The 21,574-nt window shown below is 50.5% G+C and overlaps 8 protein-coding genes across 8 annotated transcripts; 2 read left to right on the top strand and 6 right to left on the bottom strand.

Moving 5' to 3' along the window:
* Positions 1-1,577: 1,577 nt before the first annotated feature.
* Pmar_PMAR020105 (hypothetical protein) lies at positions 1,578-1,976 on the top strand (the record flags this gene model as incomplete). Its single annotated transcript, XM_002779285.1, has 1 exon — positions 1,578-1,976. One exon carries the CDS (start codon positions 1,578-1,580, stop codon positions 1,974-1,976), a length of 399 nt encoding a protein of 132 aa, XP_002779331.1.
* A 574-nt stretch (positions 1,977-2,550) lies between these two features.
* Positions 2,551-2,976, bottom strand: Pmar_PMAR020106 (hypothetical protein; the record flags this gene model as incomplete). The annotated part of the gene is made up of 4 exons (XM_002779286.1): positions 2,551-2,637; positions 2,678-2,775; positions 2,823-2,892; positions 2,944-2,976. 4 exons carry the CDS (start codon positions 2,974-2,976, stop codon positions 2,551-2,553), a joined length of 288 nt encoding a protein of 95 aa, XP_002779332.1.
* A 1,233-nt stretch (positions 2,977-4,209) lies between these two features.
* Positions 4,210-7,618, bottom strand: Pmar_PMAR020107 (kinesin heavy chain, putative; the record flags this gene model as incomplete). Its single annotated transcript, XM_002779287.1, has 19 exons — positions 4,210-4,292; positions 4,346-4,442; positions 4,492-4,606; positions 4,651-4,727; positions 4,777-4,845; positions 4,887-4,970; positions 5,174-5,338; positions 5,387-5,563; positions 5,615-5,746; positions 5,792-5,912; positions 5,954-6,077; positions 6,127-6,215; positions 6,270-6,376; positions 6,425-6,510; positions 6,558-6,664; positions 6,715-6,808; positions 7,071-7,238; positions 7,282-7,417; positions 7,472-7,618. The coding sequence occupies 19 exons, from the start codon at positions 7,616-7,618 to the stop codon at positions 4,210-4,212; spliced, it is 2,178 nt and encodes a 725-aa protein (XP_002779333.1).
* A 673-nt stretch (positions 7,619-8,291) lies between these two features.
* Pmar_PMAR020108 (hypothetical protein) lies at positions 8,292-9,728 on the bottom strand (the record flags this gene model as incomplete). Its single annotated transcript, XM_002779288.1, has 8 exons — positions 8,292-8,351; positions 8,477-8,755; positions 8,800-8,950; positions 8,997-9,115; positions 9,161-9,293; positions 9,379-9,527; positions 9,570-9,639; positions 9,688-9,728. 8 exons carry the CDS (start codon positions 9,726-9,728, stop codon positions 8,292-8,294), a joined length of 1,002 nt encoding a protein of 333 aa, XP_002779334.1.
* A 1,189-nt stretch (positions 9,729-10,917) lies between these two features.
* Pmar_PMAR020109 (hypothetical protein) lies at positions 10,918-14,687 on the top strand (the record flags this gene model as incomplete). The annotated part of the gene is made up of 15 exons (XM_002779289.1): positions 10,918-11,149; positions 11,679-11,804; positions 11,850-11,957; positions 12,009-12,147; positions 12,190-12,289; positions 12,489-12,657; positions 12,709-12,776; positions 12,823-12,916; positions 13,416-13,509; positions 13,715-13,830; positions 13,881-13,990; positions 14,034-14,158; positions 14,214-14,306; positions 14,351-14,461; positions 14,512-14,687. Exons 1-15 carry the CDS (start codon positions 10,928-10,930, stop codon positions 14,685-14,687), a joined length of 1,851 nt encoding a protein of 616 aa, XP_002779335.1. The 5' UTR covers positions 10,918-10,927.
* A 1,119-nt stretch (positions 14,688-15,806) lies between these two features.
* Pmar_PMAR020110 (axonemal dynein intermediate chain inner arm i1, putative) lies at positions 15,807-17,562 on the bottom strand (the record flags this gene model as incomplete). Its single annotated transcript, XM_002779290.1, has 11 exons — positions 15,807-15,872; positions 15,920-16,057; positions 16,103-16,213; positions 16,257-16,366; positions 16,416-16,518; positions 16,560-16,710; positions 16,750-16,874; positions 16,962-17,048; positions 17,096-17,151; positions 17,282-17,390; positions 17,440-17,562. 11 exons carry the CDS (start codon positions 17,560-17,562, stop codon positions 15,807-15,809), a joined length of 1,179 nt encoding a protein of 392 aa, XP_002779336.1.
* A 179-nt stretch (positions 17,563-17,741) lies between these two features.
* Positions 17,742-17,895, bottom strand: Pmar_PMAR020111 (hypothetical protein; the record flags this gene model as incomplete). Its single annotated transcript, XM_002779291.1, has 1 exon — positions 17,742-17,895. A coding segment is annotated over one exon (154 nt), but the record flags the coding sequence as incomplete, so codon positions are not given.
* A 430-nt stretch (positions 17,896-18,325) lies between these two features.
* Pmar_PMAR020113 (hypothetical protein) lies at positions 18,326-19,929 on the bottom strand (the record flags this gene model as incomplete). Its single annotated transcript, XM_002779292.1, has 10 exons — positions 18,326-18,375; positions 18,420-18,522; positions 18,572-18,700; positions 18,748-18,866; positions 19,055-19,187; positions 19,233-19,346; positions 19,436-19,513; positions 19,561-19,675; positions 19,719-19,807; positions 19,858-19,929. The coding sequence occupies 10 exons, from the start codon at positions 19,927-19,929 to the stop codon at positions 18,326-18,328; spliced, it is 1,002 nt and encodes a 333-aa protein (XP_002779338.1).
* Between the last annotated feature and the right edge of the window lie 1,645 nt (positions 19,930-21,574).

Genomic DNA, 21,574 nt, shown 5'->3' on the forward strand with positions numbered 1-21,574 from the left:
ATCGACCGTAGCTTGCCTTTATCTCTTCACGGAGATAAAGGCCAGCTACGGTCGATAGATTCTCAGAATTCACAGACTGCGAAATCATGGAGAAGCAGTCGCATTCGATATCATAATCAGTCGAAATCATATGTTTAATCTCTCGACTGCCTCTGGAACCGGAGTAGTCTGTACTCTCAAAGGGTGGAGAAAATGAGACTGCATTCGTTTGTTGTCGAAATCGTCCTAGGGACGCAGATCAGGTAAGTTATATTTAGCCTCACAAGCTGCCCGACCAGCTCAGGCACTTCAAAAAGCAGGCACTTCAGTTCAGGTTGAACTGAAGTGCCTGCTCTTTAGGGAAAATAGTCCGATTACAATACTTCAAATAGATGCTTTCTTTACACTCTGATATCATCCAAAAAGGCGTCATTTGGGGGCTCACTGTAGGGGCTGTCCTCATGTTGCCACTGATCGCCCTCATAGTCAACCCAACACTTAGTAATTGTGCTTATGGTAGCGGAGATAACAAAGGGGTCAACAGAATGTTAATGCACCGTCTATATTGTACTTGCGTGCCACCGCTAATGTAGCATACCCAATCCGCGTCCAGCAACACTCATTCACGCGCAGACTCGGCGCTCGATTTGTATCGCACCCCAGAAATATCCCTCTGGGTAACATCATGAGTGAACGTTCTCTGATATAGGATCTTTGAGCCTCGATTAAAGAACCTCCCCCCTGCACTCCATTCCACTACTGTTGTCTTCGGATGTCTACCTCAGACAATCGCGAATCGCGATGATGAGACACGTGTAGGTTGGCACGTAAACCTACACACACGAAGAAAGGTAGCAGGCCATGGCAGAGCACTATAAACTCGGAGGACAACAAGAAACGCAACGTTCTGTGGAACACTTGATCTCAAACATCCTCTAGTAATGTTGACAACATTATGCTGATGTCATTCAGTCACTGCTTGTGGTTCGCAATGCACTGCGCAGTACGTGGGAAGGAAGCCTGCGCTTCGTCCATGAGAACAATGGAATCCTTGGAGCCTGAAAAGAAAAAACTTGGAATCAAGTAGTGTTGCGTTGAACTGCATAGCAACTGCCACGCGAAGGACGCCAGCTGCTCCCCGTTCAAGTTTGGAATAGCAGCTTTACCTTGTGATAGCGGTTTATCTCTGCTAGTGACATGTCACCCCTATCACTCACGCTCTTCAGCAGGGGCATTAATAGGTATTAAAAACGCTCTACTACAATACATGTGCGTTAACTGCATAGACTACCTAGCTCATGTTCTTTCGCCTCTTTACCGTTGTTGTAGATGCCCGTAAAACTGTGCTTAACACAAGAGCACAGTTGAGCCGAGAGGCAGTATTGTACTTGCGTACACGGCAATAAGGAGAAGCTGTGGTAAATAGATCATTCACGTGCGCACAAGTGGCGCAGTACAACCTATAACGGTATATGCGTCGCAGAATCTATGGAGGCATAGCAATACCGTCTCTTCACTTTGCCCCTCGCCTATTTACAGACAGTAACGATGGCTAACTTATTCCTGATCCTATCGCATCAGGTATGAAATCCTTTTTAATGGCCATTATCTCTGTCGTTACCGGTCTCCTAGCAACGAGCGTTCTACTGAGTGCTGCGCCATCTGGTAGCTACTGTGCGGCTCCTCACACCGAATTCGGCAATGGCTCGGTCAACCTCACCATAACAAGCTCGAGAACCTTCGACATCAGAGCTTCGTATCGTCCTCGTCATGGTCCTAGAGCTTGGGGGAGTAAGACCGGCGTTCCTTACGAGTACATTCCATCAACCGGCGAATTCAAGCTCACAGACATCACCAAGCTGCTAGCCCTGGCCAGTAACATTGCCGCGCCATTCGCCCCCCCGATACTCACCAACTTGACATTCGACGGGGCCATACGGGTCAACCTGAGCGGCTTTGACCTTGGCATTTATCCTCTCTATTCATGCAGACGTTGAGGCACGCCCCTCCCTGTGTGGAGTGTCGCGATTAATTTTCGAGAAGTCGTAATATTTACCTTTCCCATTCGCACGAGCTTTTACACGCTTTGTCTCTGAAAGCTCGCATTCAATCAGCCCTTGTATCCAAGCCAATCGCCTGTTGTGCTCAGTATGCCAGCGAGACATCCATGATCTCCGTATCGGGGGGAGTTTCTAGAAGAGGCTCGATTTTTCCCCTGTGAGTCGAAGCCTGTGAGTTCCCTCCTCATGTGAGAATTCCTCATCTAGTTATGAGGATTTTTTTATAGGGCTGTACAAACGTCACATCTACCAACCATGACGTGCACACGCTTGACAACTACTGAGAGGAATCATTTGTGAGTTCACCCTACGTGTTTGTGGAACTGTGTCTTTTACTCGTTTTCTTTCTAGCTTCACCCTTATAATTCTGCTGCCACGGGATCACTCGATCCCAGCAGAATGATACTGTATCTCTGTATTATGATACGATCAGTACTCACGCACATCCTTTCGCGTCTATACACGTCGCACACGAGCATACAGAGACATGAGTATACTAGATAGAGCGTAGCTACTGAGCAGCCCGAACCTCCGGCGCGGGAGGAATCGCCATACCATAAGCCCAGGCACGAGCACACGTAATGGCGTAGGCGAAGTCCTGCATGAACATAGAGAGAGACATGTAAAACCTCACTTACCTGCACTATCAGGAGGCCCTTGTCCCCTTGGTCAAGATTGGCGAAAAGCGCCTCGTCATCACAGCCAAATAGAGTATCAAGGGCGGCGTGCCCTCGTCCTGTAGGAGGTTTCGAGTGAACGCTTTATCGATGCAATACAACTCACCCCTGGGAGTCATTATCCAGTCTCGCTTCGTCGCAGCCGCCAACAGGCGTGCGAAATCAGAATACTTTACCTATACAAGTACACGGCGATCATTCTTCGGAGAAAAAACTGAATGCCCTACATATCCTCGTCTGCGAGGATCGAAATAAGCCATGGCTTGTGCTGGACCACCGAAGAGGGAGTTCACCAATTGCCCGAAAGAGGCCAATGATACCTAAAGTGACCTCAGCCCGCGGGACCTCCAGTCAACTGCCAATACCTCTCTCTGAGACCTTATACCCCGAGGGACCAAGCCCACGGGATGCACTTGTACTGACACTAAGCGGGGCTCGTGCTTTTTTCCCTCAGCAGTTGGAGGACGGCTTTCCACTGCCGGCTGTGGCACGCCACTTCTAACGGTTTTACTTCCGAACAAATTCGGCGAGGAGCTCGACGAGAATAGCGTTTGGGACGAAAGCCTCGTCATTTGCGTTAGAGGCGGAAGGCCAGGGGGAGGTCCTTGACTTTGGACATCCTTCGTTGGTAACTCGAGAGATCTGCTATTAAGCTTGGTTCCTGAGCACGATGATCGCGCTCTCACTCAACAAGCTATGACTTACTGTATCGCGAGGGCGGCCCGGCGTTCGACGCTGATGGTGGTACCAATAGTTCGCCACTTGTAGTCTTCGGATGCTCCTCTACTGGAGGATGTACAGACTGAGGTACTCCATCGAATAAGGTCGGCAACAGCCTTGAGATTGCCACGTCTGCCAAGACTGTGTGTGAGCTCGTCCTCTCAGGAGAGACTGCCATGTCGGTCCAACTGTTCGAGCGTGGCAACGCTTCGGGTCCTGCGAGGGGCTGCTCATGTGGAGACTGTGACGACGTGGTTTTCAGTGATAGTAACTAAGCCAATGTCGAGATGGACCACAACTTACAGCCACAGTAGAGATACCTCTCGCAAGTGCCTGTTCTCTTCCTCCAACGACGCCCTCAATGCCTTCAACTCCTCATTTTTCCTCATAAGATGCTTATACTCTGGCGACTGTTGAGACGCTCTTCTGGCCGTCGGTGCGCTAACAGCCTGAACCACAGAGAATCGGCAACTCCTAAATGACCCGGGGAACAGACCGCAGCAGGAGGTTCCTTCCCACCCTCAGGCGACGATAGCACTATAGCTTGCGTCGTCCCCGTGACACTGTGTAGGAGCTGCATAGGAATACGCAAGTCCCTCTTTAGACGTTTGAGGATCTCACCGTTGATCTTCTGCGACGAGTATTGTTGGTAGCAGGCGTGTTGTCGATTGAACCCTTCAGTTGTTCGATCTCCTTGTTTAATGAGGCTCTGGTGGAGAACTCCGTTAATGTTCTGATAAAGACTTGACGAGGTTGCTCTACCATCAGATTTCTCACTTCACATCAGCCGGCTCGTCACTCCACGCATCCAATAAGCGACCCTCCATAGTGTTGAAGAAGCTACCAGTTCGGACCTCTGACGGTGTGAACCCGCGCTGCATGGCAAGGCGATGAGGCAATGATTCTCACCATGACGTTCCACGGTATCCATCTGTACACGGTGATAGAGATCTCGCATCACGTCGAGTTGGTGACGGAACCTCTGGGCACTCCAATAACACAGGACCTGTGGGACTCTCAGTGGCAGCAGGCCGCCGCCCCTTCCACCGCCCCACCGTAGCATGGATGCCGTTGTCCTCTTCCTCAGAGTCGTGAAACTGGAGTAGCCGAATAACGACCAAGTCCCGTGCTGGTGAGTTGTATACGTCCCAGATGAGTTCCACTTCGAACCTAGTCGCAGAAAGTCCCCCCTGGTCACGACATATGCAATTGACCTCAAGTTCGCATCTGGCCGCAATTCGCTTGTCATATCGTTGGCCTCATCCACCAGAGGGCAGATGCTTCTAAGGACCTGATCGCTCAGGTACTCCCAGCGAGATCGGTCACAAGCGATACCACACCTCGAGAAACTCTTCCATCCGCTCCTCATCCAGCTTGTTCCTGACCTCCTCAATGTAGTAACGGAGCTCCTACAGTATGCAGTACTGCGGCTTGTCGTACTGAAACTCACCTGGAAGGCCTCACTGGAGTCATCGTGGATCATCTCCCTGGCGAAATCATCGAATCGAGCACCTTGGGCATCAGCATTCTCAGTCTGAAAGAACCCAGTATGCTCGCTCGGTCCGCCACCGCCCGGCTGGCCTTATTCGCTTCTGGTGAGTTCGGGAGTATGAAATTCATGCAGTGGACGCGGCCGAATATGACCCTGTCGAGGTGGCGTAAACGTCGTGGTGGGTCCTCAGGACGAAGGACCTGAGTCGAGCCCCATTTAAGGATCCCTTATAGTAGGAGGTCCACTTTGCCGTTGACGAGGACTCGGCCTCCCGCCTCGACCCCGCTGGCCGTTAGTGCTATGGTGAGCCTCTGATTGGCATGGTTGACCACTTGGCAAAGTGAAGAGGGCAGGCCGATACCCTTGAGGACCATTTGACACTCAGCAGAAGAGCTTCCTATAACAGTAACCTGACAAAGAGGGTCGACTTATGGACAATTCACCGCAGGGGGTCTTACAGTGTCGGGTTGGAAGTAGTAGATGAGAGAGGCCGACAGCATCGGGTCCTGTGACACATTGAGCATGTACGGTGTGTCATCACCAACACCGAACACGGCATTGATCTCAGATGAGGAGAGGCCTCTGTCAGCTAGGGCCGATTCACGCAGTCGCAACATTTCCTTGGACGCTGCCAGCTGAGAGGAAACTGGTATTTGGTTATAGTGGGCAGGAAGTGTTCAACCCACTTGGCTCGCGTGACTCCTCCTGAGGTCAGTCACGAGCCGCTCTCTTTCCTGTAACTCTTCATTCAACATCGCCACCTCGGATGATAAGCTCTTAGACTCCTGCGACTGCAACTGGCGACGTAGGCTACCGATCTGTCGAGGCAAATGGTACTTCGTCACGCGCTACGCAATTGTCACCTCTTGTTGCAAATCTTTGAGCAGCTGTTCGTTCCTGTCGATGTTGACCTTGGCGGGGACCCGTACCTCCTGCACGGCAGCAGCGAAGCGCAGAGTGGAAACGCTCTCGTCGAGCTCAGTTCTATCGGAACCACTACTGACCCAGCCAGGTGAGCTCCTCACCGTGATGGGCTTATGCAGGCTATCATAAAGGTCTTGGAGTTGCCCGCGAGAGAATCCTTAAGGAGGAAGGTCAGTTTAGAGGAGCGGAATGGAATCCACGACGATGCAGCAGCATTATGCGAACCTTATTAAAAATGTTTGCTCCCTAGAGAAAGAACGACTAGATATCCCACCTTTGCTGGAGGCACCAGGGCCGCGCTCCGTCAGATGCTTTATGACCATACCCAGTGTACTCAAGCTCTGATTTATCGAGTTGGCCTCTCTGAATGGGCAGTAATGTTAACCTCAACTGCTGTGAGATTCCGAGGAATCTTACCTCAGTACAGAGCCCGTACTGTTGGTTTTCTGTTGTCTTTCACTGCCAGCTAGATCGATTAAATTAATGCATGAGCGCAGCTTAGGCCCGTCCTCTGACGGACGACACTGAGATGAACGACTTTAGCTTTCTGTAAGCTCTGGTGTAGAAGCCACCTCCAAGCGAATCCTGCAAACTGCGTGGCTACGACTCGAGTGCGGGTTCATGCAAGTGACCGACTCCGCCCGGCGTCTGCTACCAACTGACCAAGCGGTGAATCGCCTCAATCGGTTCTTCTCGTGAACGTACGCTGGAGTAGCTTTTCGAGTTCCACCGGAGTCTGCAGCAGAATCTCTGTGAGATCTCTGACGTAGACCCCCAAGCCCGGATGCTCCATAACGGTGAGGTCTCGATTACTGAAGGAGACAAGAAAGGCCTTTTCGAGGCAGTTGCAGAAAGAGGCTACTCGTCTTCCACAGCCAGAAGATCTCTGAGGTGCTCGTTGTAGATCTCGAGATACGACATCCACACCCTCAGCTGAGAGAAGGAAAAATTCGAAACTTGCCCAGGACCAAAGATTCAAAACATGCCCAGGACCAAAGATTCAAAACATGCCCAGGACCAAAGATTCGAACTATGCTCCGGAACAAATACTCAAGAGCATGTCACCCAGGCAGGGCACCCTCAACGTTCACTCAGCATTATGTAACACATCAGTTGGTTTTTATACAACGATGACGTTTAGGGCTGGCGAGCTGTCGACACAAGTCTTGCATGGACACGGAACAGGATTCTCGGACGAAGCAATTACATCACTCCCACCTACGTCTTTGACTGAGCTTTGCCCAGCAGTGAATAGGCTCTCACTGAGCCTAGGTATAATACCACGATACTCTCTCGAGTACTTAACAGGATCACCATGCATGGTATACGACTTGCCGGAGCCCGTCTGGCCATATGCGAACAGGCAGCCATTAAAGCCTCGTAGACCTATAAGCGATCGTCATCGCGCTGATCCGGGGTCAACTCTTACTGTTTTGAAGAATCCTGGTTCCAATATTTGAGAAGATGGCCTCCTGACTCGCCAAGGTGGCATTAGACAGCTCGCTGTTGTCAAAGACCTGGTGCACTGTAAAGCTTTTGACGCTACTGTGTCTGCCAGCCTTAGCCTGAACAGAGCCCCCCAATGCGTTTCCAAGCGACAACCAGGATCCGCCGCCTACTGCAATAACTATAGTATTATCTCCCTCTCGCCCGATGCAAGGCTCGCCCGGTTGGTTCCCTGGCCATGACCGGATACGTACGACGACACTGATGTTGCCGGCCTCGGCACTCTCCGATGTGGACTCGAGTACCTCAGCGTCAGACATGTGGCGATGTTCAGAAATATAGTCGGGGCCACTGCAACTGATAACCCTCCCTGGCCGTAGAGATTGGAAACTCGGCAACTGTCGCGGTATTTGGTAAATCTACCGTGCTGTATCACATGTAAAGATGAGGCTGACAACTAAGTACATCAGGGAGGGCCAACCTCCGCTCGCACAGCGTGTTCATTCGGGTATCTCAAGACTAACTACAGGTCCTGGTGCCGGGCCGAGAGTCGCCGCGAGCATGCTGCGTTTGCTCCAGTCGAACGCGTCGGATTTGAAGCGTTCGAGTGGTAGGTCACGCGTTGCTGACGAACGACTCTTGCTGCATTCCGTCGGTTTCAGCAGTGAACATCGGCTCGGCATCTGTCGATCTGATGAGCTCGAACGAACGCGTCTAGTCCTAGTCGGGCGCGGTGTCACGGTTTTCCACCGAGACCAACCGCCACCACGAATGCTAGCAGCTGAGGGCCAAATGGTTTGCACCGGTTTCACAGGCTCCCGAGAGCGCGCCCTCGGCGATGATAACAGCTTCCGCAAGCTCTGCTCGGTCGTCTCTGGTCGCGGAACTCTCACTTTTGTCCGTGGACTTAGGTAGGATAGATCGATCTCCGTAGTCTCATTTCCAACCATTGGATATCCCCGCGGCGGGTCCAAAGTTTGCCACCGAGGGGGCTTAGATGATAGTAGCGGCTTTGCTGGAGGTGTTCTCGCTGGCTCTTTCAAACGCGGGCTTCTAGTTCGGAGTAATTGCAACAGGCTCGGTTGGTCGTAGTAAACCGTTGATAAATTGCCTCTGATTTTATCGTAATCAAATGTGAGCATTTCTTCGTGCGCCTTACTCGCGTGCTTTCGTCTTACGCTCGCCTTACCCTCGTCCTTTCGTTCTTCGCTCGCTTCCCGCTTCTCGCGCTCAGGTTTCTGTGGGGGATCGCCTGAGATCTTCAACAGTGGGATGGTTGGTAGCGGCTCTTTCGGCGGTGGAATCGCAGGAGGCGGCCGAGGACTGCCAGGGGGCAGCTCAAGACGCATGCCGCTGTTCTTGAAGACACCAGAGAAATCTCTACCAGCTTGGACACCTTTCGTCAACTTTCGATAACCAAAGACACCTCTACGACTGAGTAGACCTCCTTGCAAGTCCTAACGGATAAGCAAATGCCTTCGATTAGTCGTTCGAAGACTACTTCACGGGGTATGCGGGTTTCCGCGTGGATTTTCTTCGGTGTACCACGCAACTGGGTCCACAACTTGGCTGAATTCCGCAACATGAGGATGGCGACCTTAGCACGGGTCCAATGGGAGCCACTATCAATAGCGGCATCGATCTCGGCATCACTGAGCGGTGACCTCCAACACACCAAAGGTCATACTTGTCCTTTACCTTTGTTGGATGTTCAACTTGGCCATCACGAATCGGCACCGACGGTGGCATCGCTCCAGCTCCTTCTGGGCTTCTGACATTTGCCTCGAGTGATTTGCGACAGCCTGGCCGTATTTCGACTGAATGGACACAACAATGTTAACAAGCGAACGATTCTATCCCACCTTGAACTCTGTGGACGCCTGTTGTATTGCCAACTCCACCATGCGTGCCGCATTCTCAGGGAGTTCAGATTCCGAATAACTTTCGACCTTCACCGTGGATGTGTCCTCCACACTGCTAGTCGTCGTAGCCGTCCTAGCATAACAACAGCTAGACTGATTCCATCAATGAGGATATGAGTGTCAATATCATAGCCAAGCCGGGCTGGCAAGCGACTCACTTAGTCGAATGAACTTCGCCCTTCCACGCAGCTGTCTTGGTAGTGATGTCCTCTTTCAGGTCAGTCAGTGTCTCGTCCTCGAAGGTGCTCCCGATGGCCTCTAGCTGCTCATGCAGTTTCTTGCTAGTTGCGGTAATCAGGTCACAAACCTAACAACAGCGCCTAGCCGCACAGAGCTGATGATACCACACCTCGGCCATTTTCGCATCGGGTACTTTACACTGCAGAGTCGATCCGGCGCCAACGGCAGGGACGGCGATCCTATTAAGAGTTCGATAAGAGTCATGACTCTCATTAGGGTGTACCCACCTCACTATCAAGCTGTGATCTACCGAAGGGGTCTCCATCATCTTTACGGAAACTCAGCTGGCTACTTTTTCGATTACTTACAAATTGACGAACACAGAATCGCGACATATGTTAAAGAGAAATACTCGCATTAGCATCACGCACACAATCGTTGGTAGCAGGACGGTTCCGTCCCAAGACCTCGGCATAAGTATAATACTCCTTAGATCGGTATCTTTGGGAAGTATGCCCACTCCGGCATCCCACTTGCCCTCGACAGTCGCGGAGTTCTTCAGGTGAAGATCTGTACAAGTCCAACTGAAACATAGTGTAGCTGTCCAAATAAGGAACAACCTTCCTTGTCTGAAGCATCCTGAAGGTAACAGTGTTCGACAGCTGAGTAGACGTAGTAGGGCCTCCATGGCAAATCAAAGTGATATCCAAGCGACACCAATGCAACCAACCACTGCTGTGCCGACCCGCTGGGCATGGAAGGGACGGCAGCCTTCTTACTCTTGAGAGACCAAATACTTGCCCGCTTCGTCGTCGATGTAATGAGCCAGGACGAACTGCTACGAATCTCCGTCAATACCATGAGCTAATTTCAGTGTCGATACCCCCCCCTCCTGGACCATTCCCAAGAGCTCACTCACCGAGCCGAGAAGAGCTAGCCTGCAATTGAGAAGAGCTCCGATGGGTGGGGTGTTAGAAGATACCTCCTTCCTCACCTGCTCAACATCTGGCCCTTATAGATGATATCCTGACGGTTCCGGTAAGGCGTGAATAGTAATAGTATTTTTACGGATGGACCAAGTCTGCCAACTCTCTCGCATGCCCACCAATTTCAGCTTACTCTTCCTATGCAGATACGACAGTTATCACAGCAAAATACGATGAGAGCCGCTTTAACTAACGACACTGGTGGTAATGGAATTTTGGTTGTTCGAGCGGGGCTAGGCTACCGGAGGCTGGTTCACCGTTATTTGAAGGTGTACTATCGTTGCTGGTTGCCGATCGGCTGTGCATCCCCGCTCGTAGCTACCTCTAATAGATTGCCATAAAGGGTTATGGCAAATGACAACCTGTCATTGACAAGGGTTGGAAATGGTTGGAAATGATGATAACAAAACGATTTTACACGTGTGAAAACGTCCAAATGGCAGAGGTTTTGACTCATCTTTAATCGTCGCGCTCAAACTCGTTTGGGAACGACCGAACTACAAACTGGGTGAGTTGTACCAGTTCATCCTATTTACTCTGAATGACCGATAAGACACCAGAATTCTTCCGTGTGCGTGTCAGCGATTTGGGCTCTCGAGAGAAGACTGAATTCGTCCGTTCCGCAGCGGACATCGTCTACGCCCAAACCCTGGCCGATCGGAGTAAGCAGTTCTCGAAGGCCTCCGAGGAGTTTACTGGGGCTATGAAGCAGATCTTGGACCGGCGGTTTGGGGAGGACTGGAATGTTTGCGTCGGGTTTAAGGTAATAAGCTCACTTTGAAGTAGTCGTCACTATTCTGAAAATTTGGCGATAATTTTGGTGGAACTGTATCCCACCACTTCTGGAATTGCTCCTGAAATTACTTTTTCATGAACGACTCAGGTCACAGCGGCGGCCATGTCCGCATAAGAAAGTCAAATTTTACTTTGTGATTTTGTTTGCGGGCTGTTTATGCGTTTTGTTCATAGACAGTCGTTCATGTAACATAGTGAACTCCCCGAGAGCTCCTATAATCATTAATGTTGTGCATTGCTCTACATGGTTCGAGGCTGATCCTCGTCCTGAAAATCGGTCGCCAGAATCGTTATAGCTTCTACCTTAGCAAGGACGTATGAGACCTGTCTATTACTTCTCCAAAAATTGAGTCGGGAGCCCAGGCGCTGCAAGACTACTTCGCTAATTTCCCTCTCCCTGCGTCCATTTCTAACGTATAATATTTCGCGGAATAATTTACGCACGGTTTAAACCTGATAACTCCATCGTCGTCAGTAGTAGTTATTAACAATCTCAGGCCGGCTACGCCCTCAAGTCCCGTAAGAAGGAGTCGGCTATCGTCCTCCGGAGCAAAACCAAGGATGCATCACAGCTGCTAGTTGTATGCTGGCGGAGTCCAGCGTTCGAGATACTCGACCGTGAAGTGAGATTTGCCAGAAGAGTGGTACGTCAGGATTGGATTTCACAGGTTGTCCGTCTGCAAGCCAGCAAACAGATCGAGGCCGAGGAGGGCATAGTCGCTGAAGTGAAGGGTGGTGACTCAAATAGAAAGGTGAAGATCTTGCAGCAACCCAAGGTCGTACCACGCCATTTCCAACACGGCTCGAAATCATGACCACCCTCCCAGGTCGACGATCCGACCTATAGTCCCGACACCGCGGTCGTCATCGAGGAGGTCACCAAGTTAGCTCAGTCAGATGAGCTCTGGCCTAGTGACAAGCAGGACCTAGCGATAACGATACGCCAGCACCTTGGTGCCCGTTTCGGTGAGGATAACACTCCTGAGGTTCGCCTGGAGTGCATTCTAGGTCCGTGCTGGCACGTGCTGACCAGCGATGGTGAGATTATGCTGCGTACGGCGGATAAGGGGGTTGATGCTAGCCTTACACTCCAAGTTGGCAAGACAAAGTACTTCTTATATGGTCTAGGATTCACATCCACTACTCTAAGGCATCAGCTCATATGTTGGTGACAATATGAAAATTCTAAGAAAATTTCGCAAAATTGTAATTGGTTCGTGTGCATTTCTACCAGCATTCGTACGTGAACTTCTTGTATGGTTAGTAAGGTTACCTTTGAGTATTATGTTCATGGTTCTAATTTTTAGGATTATTATTTTCCGTCACACCCAAGCGTCCACTGGTCTGCTGTCCTCCCTCACTCCCTCGACTTTGGCCGAGGCAATGCCGACCATTATGATGGTCTTGCTGGCACTGGTCTACATATACCATAGAGGAGTCTGCTCCAACCCTACGATTGCCGCACTCCTACCAGATGTAAACCTCTAGGTCCCGGGTTCGATTCCCAGCGAGGGCATTTTTTTCTAGGCCGCGCTTGCTTTGTGCCCTTCTGATGACGCCTGGTTCACCGGCGTACTCTATCAAGTTGCAGGCAGGTCTCAACTCTCCTATTCTATTATAACTATTGCTTCTCAGGCGCAGTATTCATCCTAAGTGTAGTACGGAAGGTTATGAAGGTCGTGGGCCAGGCCACAGGTCGCCGTCGAGAGCTTCACCAGATGAGAGAACACCAAGAGTAACTTGATCGGATCAACGTATCGAAATCTACACCCTTGTCTCCCTGGTTTCTCATCAAACGAGTATTGTGCTGTCAATGTAGTCGAGGTTAGTTGTATCCCGTCGAGGACGATTCTATCGTCACGATCAAAAGTCAACCGTCACTCTTCTAGTTGAGGTCATCTACCGAATGTACAATAAGACTCCCCCACATAGGCGGCCTCCTAGTGGTCCCTATAGTAGTACAGTAGCACCTTATGGTCTACCACAGAGGCTGCCTCGTTACTCCAACAAGTCCTTGGTCATCATCAACCCACCCAATGGAGGGGTTTCGGCTAGTCCTCTTAGCCGTACTCCTCCCTCACAAGACGCTAGTAACAGGTCACAGCAGAGTGGCCCTGCCCGGCCCTTGTTGCTACCTGGGGTGATGCCCAGGGAAGGGGTTATTACCCCTCCTGAGTTCGACGAGGATAAGGTACCCCCCGCTCACTTGAGGGGAAGATCATTCCTCTGTTCAGGCGGCTAACATGGACAACGTCGACTTTGGTCTTCACGACGTCTTGGGATACTACGCAAGGCAAATGTCCAAGATCAGTGAGTCTCCTGGCCAGTGTTGGAATATATTTTCGCTTCCCTCAACCGAGCTTGGGAGTTTCCTCACTAATTTTAGTAGTGTATACGAACTCCAAGGTAGAAGTGTACAGAAACCAACAATATTCAAATAACAATCTCCTCAGAATTTTCAACACGTGTAGTTGACCATGTGCATATTTTCCCAACCCCCCACTGTTGCTGGCCATCATCAATATGACTGTAGGGACAGACATGCTGGCTGTGAGCGCATCCCAGGCGGTCATTGATGCGTCCCAAACTGAGACGGACGTCTCCCCGATGTCGATCGATCCACCAACGCCCTCTGCTACCACAACTGAGGTGCCCGGCTCGCTGATTCTGATTTGTCCTCGCTGAGCGGTTCATCGCAGACTCCGAGTCGCTACAGTAATTTGACATGGACGCCCAAGCAAGGCAGTCAGAGTAACACCTCTGCTACATCCCGAGTATCAGTTCAGGGGGATCACACTGGTCGTAGCTGGTGAGTCTCCGGCCATCTTGTCGAACTGTTATGGTGGACTCAGGGACCAGGGAGGATGGGGAGGAGGCAGTGGGAGGAAGAATCATCGTGGCGGACCGGCAACCCCTGGTTCGAGGCAGTCAGCACGTTTACCCTCGGCTAAGATGGCATTCAATCCTAATGAAAAACGTAGGCCATCCAGGAGGGTTGATTTGGTTAGCCGATTTGGTGTGGCTAATGCCAGGGACTACGTTACTGATGAGAAATGTGCCTAACGATCTCAACCAAGAAGGCCTGGTCGACCTTATCCTCAAAATATGCAAGCAACGAGGAAAAAGTACATCACTTGAGCTCATCTGAATATTCCAGAATCCACTTTAGGAATTCGAGTGAACTTTTTCTATGCTCCGATGGACTCTGGTACCCGACGAAATCTGGGATATTGTTTCGTTAACTTGCAGGAATCCATGATGGCCAAAGACTTCGAGGAGAGTACCAATTTATGGTTCGCCATGCACCTGCTGTGAATATTCTTCCCTCAGTATTCACGGGCTTGGAACTCCGAGGGGCCGGTCGAAAGCGAGTAGACTGCCAATGGGCAGTTCTACAAGGCTTCACTGAGAACGTCCGCCATTATAAGAATTCCTCGACTGTTATGGACAAGGATAGCTCCTACTGGTCGGGCCAGACTTCTAAAGATGCTTTCAAAAGCCTGTGACCGGCTTTCACTATACGCGATGAAATTCTGCTTGTCATCTAGTGTCATTAAGTTCATTGTAGGCCTCTGATATTTGGTCCAGATCAGCGTCGACAGACCTTCCCACCGATTATGCCAGAAGTGTTGGACTCTACCCCCTCGAAGCAGTCCTATCCGGGCAACAACGGCGCTCCAATGACTCCAGCTAGACCCAAGGGGTGGGTCGTCCATAGAGAACAGAGGAGTTATTCATTGCTCGCTACAGACGCATTCCAGCTCCACAGTCAATCCGTATTGTGGGGCCGCCTGACGCTTTGAAGCCGGGGCCTATTCTGATGTAAGTCGTAAATGCTCCTGCCGGGATTCGAACCTGCGATCTCCGCAGGTATCTTTGCAAATTCGGGGAAGTTCGGGAACTTAATTCACAGAACGAGATTATCGTATGAATCATGCTTGACAAGCATTGCTTGTATCAACACACAGTTCCCTTTTCTCTCATTAGATAGATGACGACGGCCATAGCTATTCGGTGGCCGACTGCAGTTTTGGGGACTCCACTACAGCCGAGCGTATCCTATCACAACGGAAGCACTTCATTAACGGCCTCCGTGTTAGAATCGAGTAAATTCTATAACACATCATCACCCTCCACTAACACTTTGTTGTTCAGGCGATCGATCTTGCCGGATACTCGAAGAATGTTCTACTAGTATGCTACTTTGAACATGTCTTCTCATATTCGAGCTTTCCTCGAGTGGCCGTTGCACTGCCCTATACTTGTGTTACCGTAGTGACCACGAAACAGGAAAATGTTATCGCCGACTTGACGAACATGTGGGCTCTGCAAATTTCTCTCAACTTCGCATGAAATGCGGTATCAAACATGACACGATCCGTGAGAAGGGAACATTTCCCCTTTTCATCGAGTATTCGAAGATTGTACATTTAACCCTAGCGCACCAACGATTTTACATTGAATTATCGTCATACGATTCCGCCACGTATCAGCAGCGCGCGCATTGACTTTCCAAAGGTTCTCTCCCTGCTTTGATAAAGAAATTAACCGTTCAAGTATAACCGTATCAATATACTCGGCAACTCAATACCAAGGTCATCATGTTACACTGACATGGCGGCATGCTACTGTTGATTCACAACACAACGTACCAGCTTTTCCTGCTGTTCAGCATCGCTCATCTGAGGAACCTAATAGAGAACAAAACTGAACCTTGGTGAACCATCGACACGCTCACTTCGCAATTGTGCAGTCGCATGACTTCTACCCTTCCCGTGCTATCCCCTGCTACCAGCACAGGAGAAGTGGGGGCGAACCCGACTGACACTGCGCGATGCCAACGATCGTGTCCGAGGTCATTGACAGGATAATGCACCTTAAAAAATGATAGGTAGCTGCACTAAGCTGGACAGAAGCTCACTATGATGGGGTCCAATGGGCTCCTGTGTATATCCCACAGCTCCACTCTGCCATCATCCATCACTCCGGCAAAGCACGTAGAGTTGTGGGGGCACCAAGAGATATCATTGACCTAAGCTGAGAAAGTCCCATAGTGTACTCACAGCGAAGAATACCGCATCGCAAAGATCCGTTGATTGATAGTTCTGTAAGGGAGTATTTGTGGCTATTCCAATTCTTTCAAAGGCGGCCGAGTCAGCGCGTTTGACCATATAACTGCTGCTACCTATGCGGAGGGGTCCGAGGTGATAACAGGAAATTAATGGTCCCACTACCACGACGCGCTTCCATCGGTATGGACTTGGTGGACCATAGCTTCATGGTCCAATCAGCACTACAGGTGAGGAAGGCCGGCAGCCAGAAGGGATTACATCGCACCTGCACGCATGCTCAGGGCCTCCTAGGAGATACAGTGCAACCTTATAAACAGCAGCTGCATGGCCGTGGTAGGTCTCCAGGTAGTGTTCGTTATAGCTCGTAGAGCAGCGATGGACCAGCCCATCACTAGTCCCGACCAAATACATAGACGGATCTTGCTTCAAAAAGTCCACACAGAAGCCGCAGCTTTGCCTAACTTGAGCTCATCACTCACACTCCAACTCCGCTCACCTGAATGCCAGTCCGTCCTGACGACTCCTCCCCCCGCTGTCCTGCGCCCCCGTATTGAGGACGTTGGTAGCGAGATCTGGGTTGGCCGATCGCTTCAGCGACATAAGCACTGCCCGTTCTAGTCCCTAGCAGAGAAAGGATGCATTACAGACCCTCTACAGGTGCCCGGAGATGATCTACTGATAGGAGCCTAAGATTGCCAGCCGTCTCACCTTCCGCATGTCCCATTGTATAACCTTACCATCAGCCCCGACCGATATAAGGTTCTCCCTCGGGAACTTATCAGGCCCCCTATCAACCTGGGAGCGGCACTGTAGTGATGCTACACTAAAGCCAATGACTGTACCCATTGTATGTCCCACACCACATCAGTATGCCTGCTCGCTACGTTCGATATCGGACCTCCGCCCTGCTGATGCTGACCACCACTACCCCGTTGCTGGGCTCCTCCAGCCGACGCTCCAGATTGCGTCGCGGAACTGAGTATCTACATAGCACCACTCTCCTCGAGGTACGTAGTAGGATTATAAGCTGACAGGTGAGTCGGCTTTCTGACGGAGGTCCCAAATTGCAAGGCCGCCATCCTGCATACCAACTGCTAGCAAGTTGGGGTACGTATCGCTGAATGCCACAGATGAGACCTGATGAATAAATAGGAAGGACGGTATCACTAGATAAATGTGTATCTACCCCGGCTGTGGTCTTGAGGGCACGTTCCGGGTAGAAGGGGTTTTTGAGACTCCAGAACAGTACTGCTCCACCGCCGGAGGCTTTCCATGTGGTATCACAGTTCCCTGGAGAGAAGCCGGGCATCGCGAATCATTACTCTGTATCCAGTCACGAACCATAGGATGCACAGAGGAGGTCCTGGTTGAACTGATGCCACTTGAGATTGGTTACGGATAACCCATGAGTTAGGGACGTTGCTTCGAAAGTGAAGAGATGCTGAGGGCGATAGTAAGCAGGCGTCGTCTTAGGGAGGCTACCATCACCTCCATGCTGGACTTAACGTCACCATCCTGCTCAGTGTCATCCTCTTCCTGCTCGGTCTCTTCAGGAGTCACATCTGGCTTGACCTCAGATTGTTCAGGAGTTGCGCTCTCTCGGCGAGATGGAACTTGCAACTGGTTCGGATCTTGGGCGCCTCTGAAGCGGTTTCACCATTGTGAGCATCAGCGCACATTTCGGCGAAACCATTGATCTCGCCCGAATCACTCTGCGCGGAATCGAATCTGATTATCGAGGGGCTCACTTGTTAGATAGGGCAGATGACCTTCGACTGGCCGAAGGGTCAACAGCGTTAGAAAGAGGGAAGCTATCGATAAACTTCTGTTCTCTCTCGGCCAGTTGGGCGAGTGTTGGATAATTACGGTATCTAACGGCCGATTGGAAAACCGTCTATGCTAGAATGTCTACAGAAGATGGGCGTTGTGATATTCGTTTTGGCTTAGAGTTCTCTCCATCACCCTGGCCGCTTCCCGTAGCTCGATAGGTATCAATAGGTTGCTGCCCATAACCCATCGTAGGGCAGGGGCATCCTCCTGAGTAGCCGCAGTCATCGCATGCACTGCGAGTATCAGCGTACCCGCTCCGTTTCCACTGCTTGCTTATCTTCGACGGCCCCTCCTGAAATCACGTCATTCTCAAACACGTCAGGCGGATCCACGAACCATCTTGATCTCTACGGAGGAGTGCGCTCTCTTCGACTAGCTTCTCAGAGTTGCCTGCTCCCATGCCTCGAGTCAACTTCTTGGGCGAACTAGATCGATTGCCCTGCCCACCGAGGCATGCTATCGTCCACATCACGTAGTTGCGTAGTTACCCCCTTCGTGGAGCTGCCCTTCTTAGATTGAGCAGCAGTGGTCCTCGAGGTCTCCTTGGCAACATGGGAGAGGATTGCCTCAGAGGAGGTCTCGAGTAGACATCCAGGCTTGGCTAGAGATTCCGTGGACTGAGAATCGGAATGTGATCGTGCTCACGCCGTGATGGAGGTCGTACGGTCTCCTCAACATTCCGTTGACATTCGATCTGGATCTGCAAGTCGGTCGGAACAAGCTCTTCTCTGAAGCTGTCATGTATATCCCAAACAGATGCATTAACTCCGAGCGACGAGGTTGCTAAAATGAAAAAATACTGGAACCGAGAATCGAACTCGGGACCTACTGCGTGTTAGGCAGTCGTCATAACCAACTAGACCATTCCAGCGATGCTCAAAAACGAAATAAACAAGTGAGAACGAGATGAACAGTCATGTGCCCTCATATCGACAATGTCAACTCACACTGGCCGATCACAACTCCCTCACCTGGTGGATCCGTGAAGGTCTCCTTCATCTTCTGAGGATAGTTCAGAGTTTGCGCATGCTGGCCTCGGAACTGATCAGGTGCGTTCTGCTTGCGGTTCAACAGAGCCTCGTAGTTCTCATTCTCGGCGATTATCTGGACACAACCAGGACTTTCCAATTACCGTGCTGAATGACTTACCTTGTCGTACGTCTCCTGTCCTTCACTTGCCGCGACGCTGGGTATATCAATAAGAACTGTCGTTGGCGTCTCCGTAAGTCTTATCTCTATCATCCGCTCTTCCCGGGATTTGACCTGATACGAGAGATTCAAGACTTGCAACAAGTCGTTCTCAGCAGCTCCTCAGAGCGTTGCCTACGCGCCCAATGAGAATGGAGATTTACCTGTGCTCTTTGGAGGGAATGCGATCCCAACGATATGTTCTTGGGGGTATCCCTGATATACCCATCAATGAGCTTCACCTCAATACAAAAGCTCTCTACGATGAATGCCGCTTTCGTTCTTCCACTTGTCTAAGTTCCTCCTTCAACTCTTCCATCACTTTCCGTGGCATTGTCTTCAGTACGGTCTCCTGTTGATCCTCCTGCTGTGGTGCGCTCAGAGGTTTCGGCGTAACGTCGCGACTGCACATATAATCGTATCAACGTAGTTGAAGCCACCAATTACCCATCTAAAACGACGTAAGTACTCGTTGGTCGCTCTGGAGTACGTGTAGTAGTCTTATTAATAAGGCCCGTGAAGAGGTGTTGGTGTACCTATTATAAAGCCGTACGTTTCTACCACCATATGGAGATCTCAGAGTCACCTGCTTGGTTCCACCAGCATTCAGACGCTTAGATTCAACAGGCCGTGTTTTGGTGGATATAGCTGATCGCATAGTCGGGCATACAAATACTTTCCCTAATAGTGATAACTGCTCAGCTCCAACAACCAACATAACATCAGCGATCACCATCGACCCGAGCAGCGTCTACCTTCCGCAGTACATCCAGTATTAACAACCCAATACGGCCAAGGCAAGGGAGAAACACAAAATGAAGACCCAGGCGGAATGCTCATCAAGAGCATCCCTGGGAAGACCCTGATTTAATAATGCATTCAACATGCGAGGTAGCGCTCATCATTCAAGTCGACTGTTACACGACCGCGTCTAGTGAACTCATCACTAAAATTACAGTACTACAACTGGCCTCCGGTACCAGCTGGTAAGCCGCGACCTCCAATACGAACTAGCTAGATGCCGCAGGTCTCTAGGTCTTGTTCACGGTTGGACATTCCTACTATTTGCCTCCATGGCTCCCGCGACGTGGATCTCAGCTCCCAAAGATGCTTGAGGAGCCGGGGGCTTGCTGCTCGGGGCAACCACTAGTGTGTCACCGACAAGGTATCACCAATTCTCATATGATACTTCGCTATAAATTCCAACCGTCCATCTGTCGCTCGAGATGGTACAACCCGAGCTTCTTTAAATGCTGCACATCTAGCTTGTTCTAGTAAACTGCGTCTCACCATAATAGTAGCGTGGCTCTCGATCTTCGTAGAGAGCTCTCCCCCTCTGTCACGCTTATCATGCGGTAGGAGAGTGTAATTCCTCAGACAAGGCGTTTCCGTATTCAAAGAGATATCGGAGAGTAACGAACCTCACGTGGCGAATGTGCCTACATGCAGGAGCGCATCTTGGTTACAGACCGCACCATTTGTCACGCTGGAAGGTTCGAAAGCAACGATAGTCGCCTTAATGCTGTGTTGATTCTCGCAATGCCTCAATGCATAATGTCAACTGAAAGAAGAGGATAAGTCAGGGCTTGGGGAGTCCAGGGGTCCAGGGGCGGACGATACGAGTGAGAGAGGAATGGGAATAGGCTTCACAGGAGAGAGGATAGAAACCTGGAAACTAGAAGGTGAAGATAATCGCGCAGTGGAAAAATGAAAATGGCAAACGAAAATTTATCCGCAGCGGAGCGAAGTTACCGAGAAGTCGAGCGATCTTCACATCCACTTCCGTTCCAGAAGTTTCGCAATCAACTTTTTCTCTTGCGAGGTGCTCTGTTGTTTGTCCATATGTGTGTTCGTCTTTTCAATAGGGCACCGAAAAGTTGTGATTGTCCTTGGCTCTCAACCGCTATAACCTTTAGTATGAAGGCCATCTATGCTGGTGGATATATCCATGCCGACCTCTTCCTGGCAAGTCAATATTCGCTATTCTCTTTATGGGATGTTCTACACACTTGCATCATAGCATCCAGCGAGCACTACATGTGTCTTGGTTAGGATACATGCGGTGCTCGCGACTCGGAGTGGACGACTACTCTGCGTGAGGGCGCAATATCAGCACTGATGGGTGTATTTCTCCTTCTTTCGCCTCAACTCGCTTCGTTGTAGCTGAAAGCATTTGTAAAATCGCCATGAGGTGATGGGAGTCAATGGTGGATCAAAATGGACGATGTTGGGTCCGAGATAGTTTACATTCTCACTGCGTCATTGATAAAGTAAGAGCCCTGTCATGGAACTTATACGTGTTC

Source organism: Perkinsus marinus, assembly GCF_000006405.1.
Source record: "Perkinsus marinus ATCC 50983 genomic scaffold scf_1104296947650, whole genome shotgun sequence".
In the NCBI taxonomy this organism is placed as follows: domain Eukaryota; phylum Perkinsozoa; order Perkinsida; family Perkinsidae; genus Perkinsus; species Perkinsus marinus.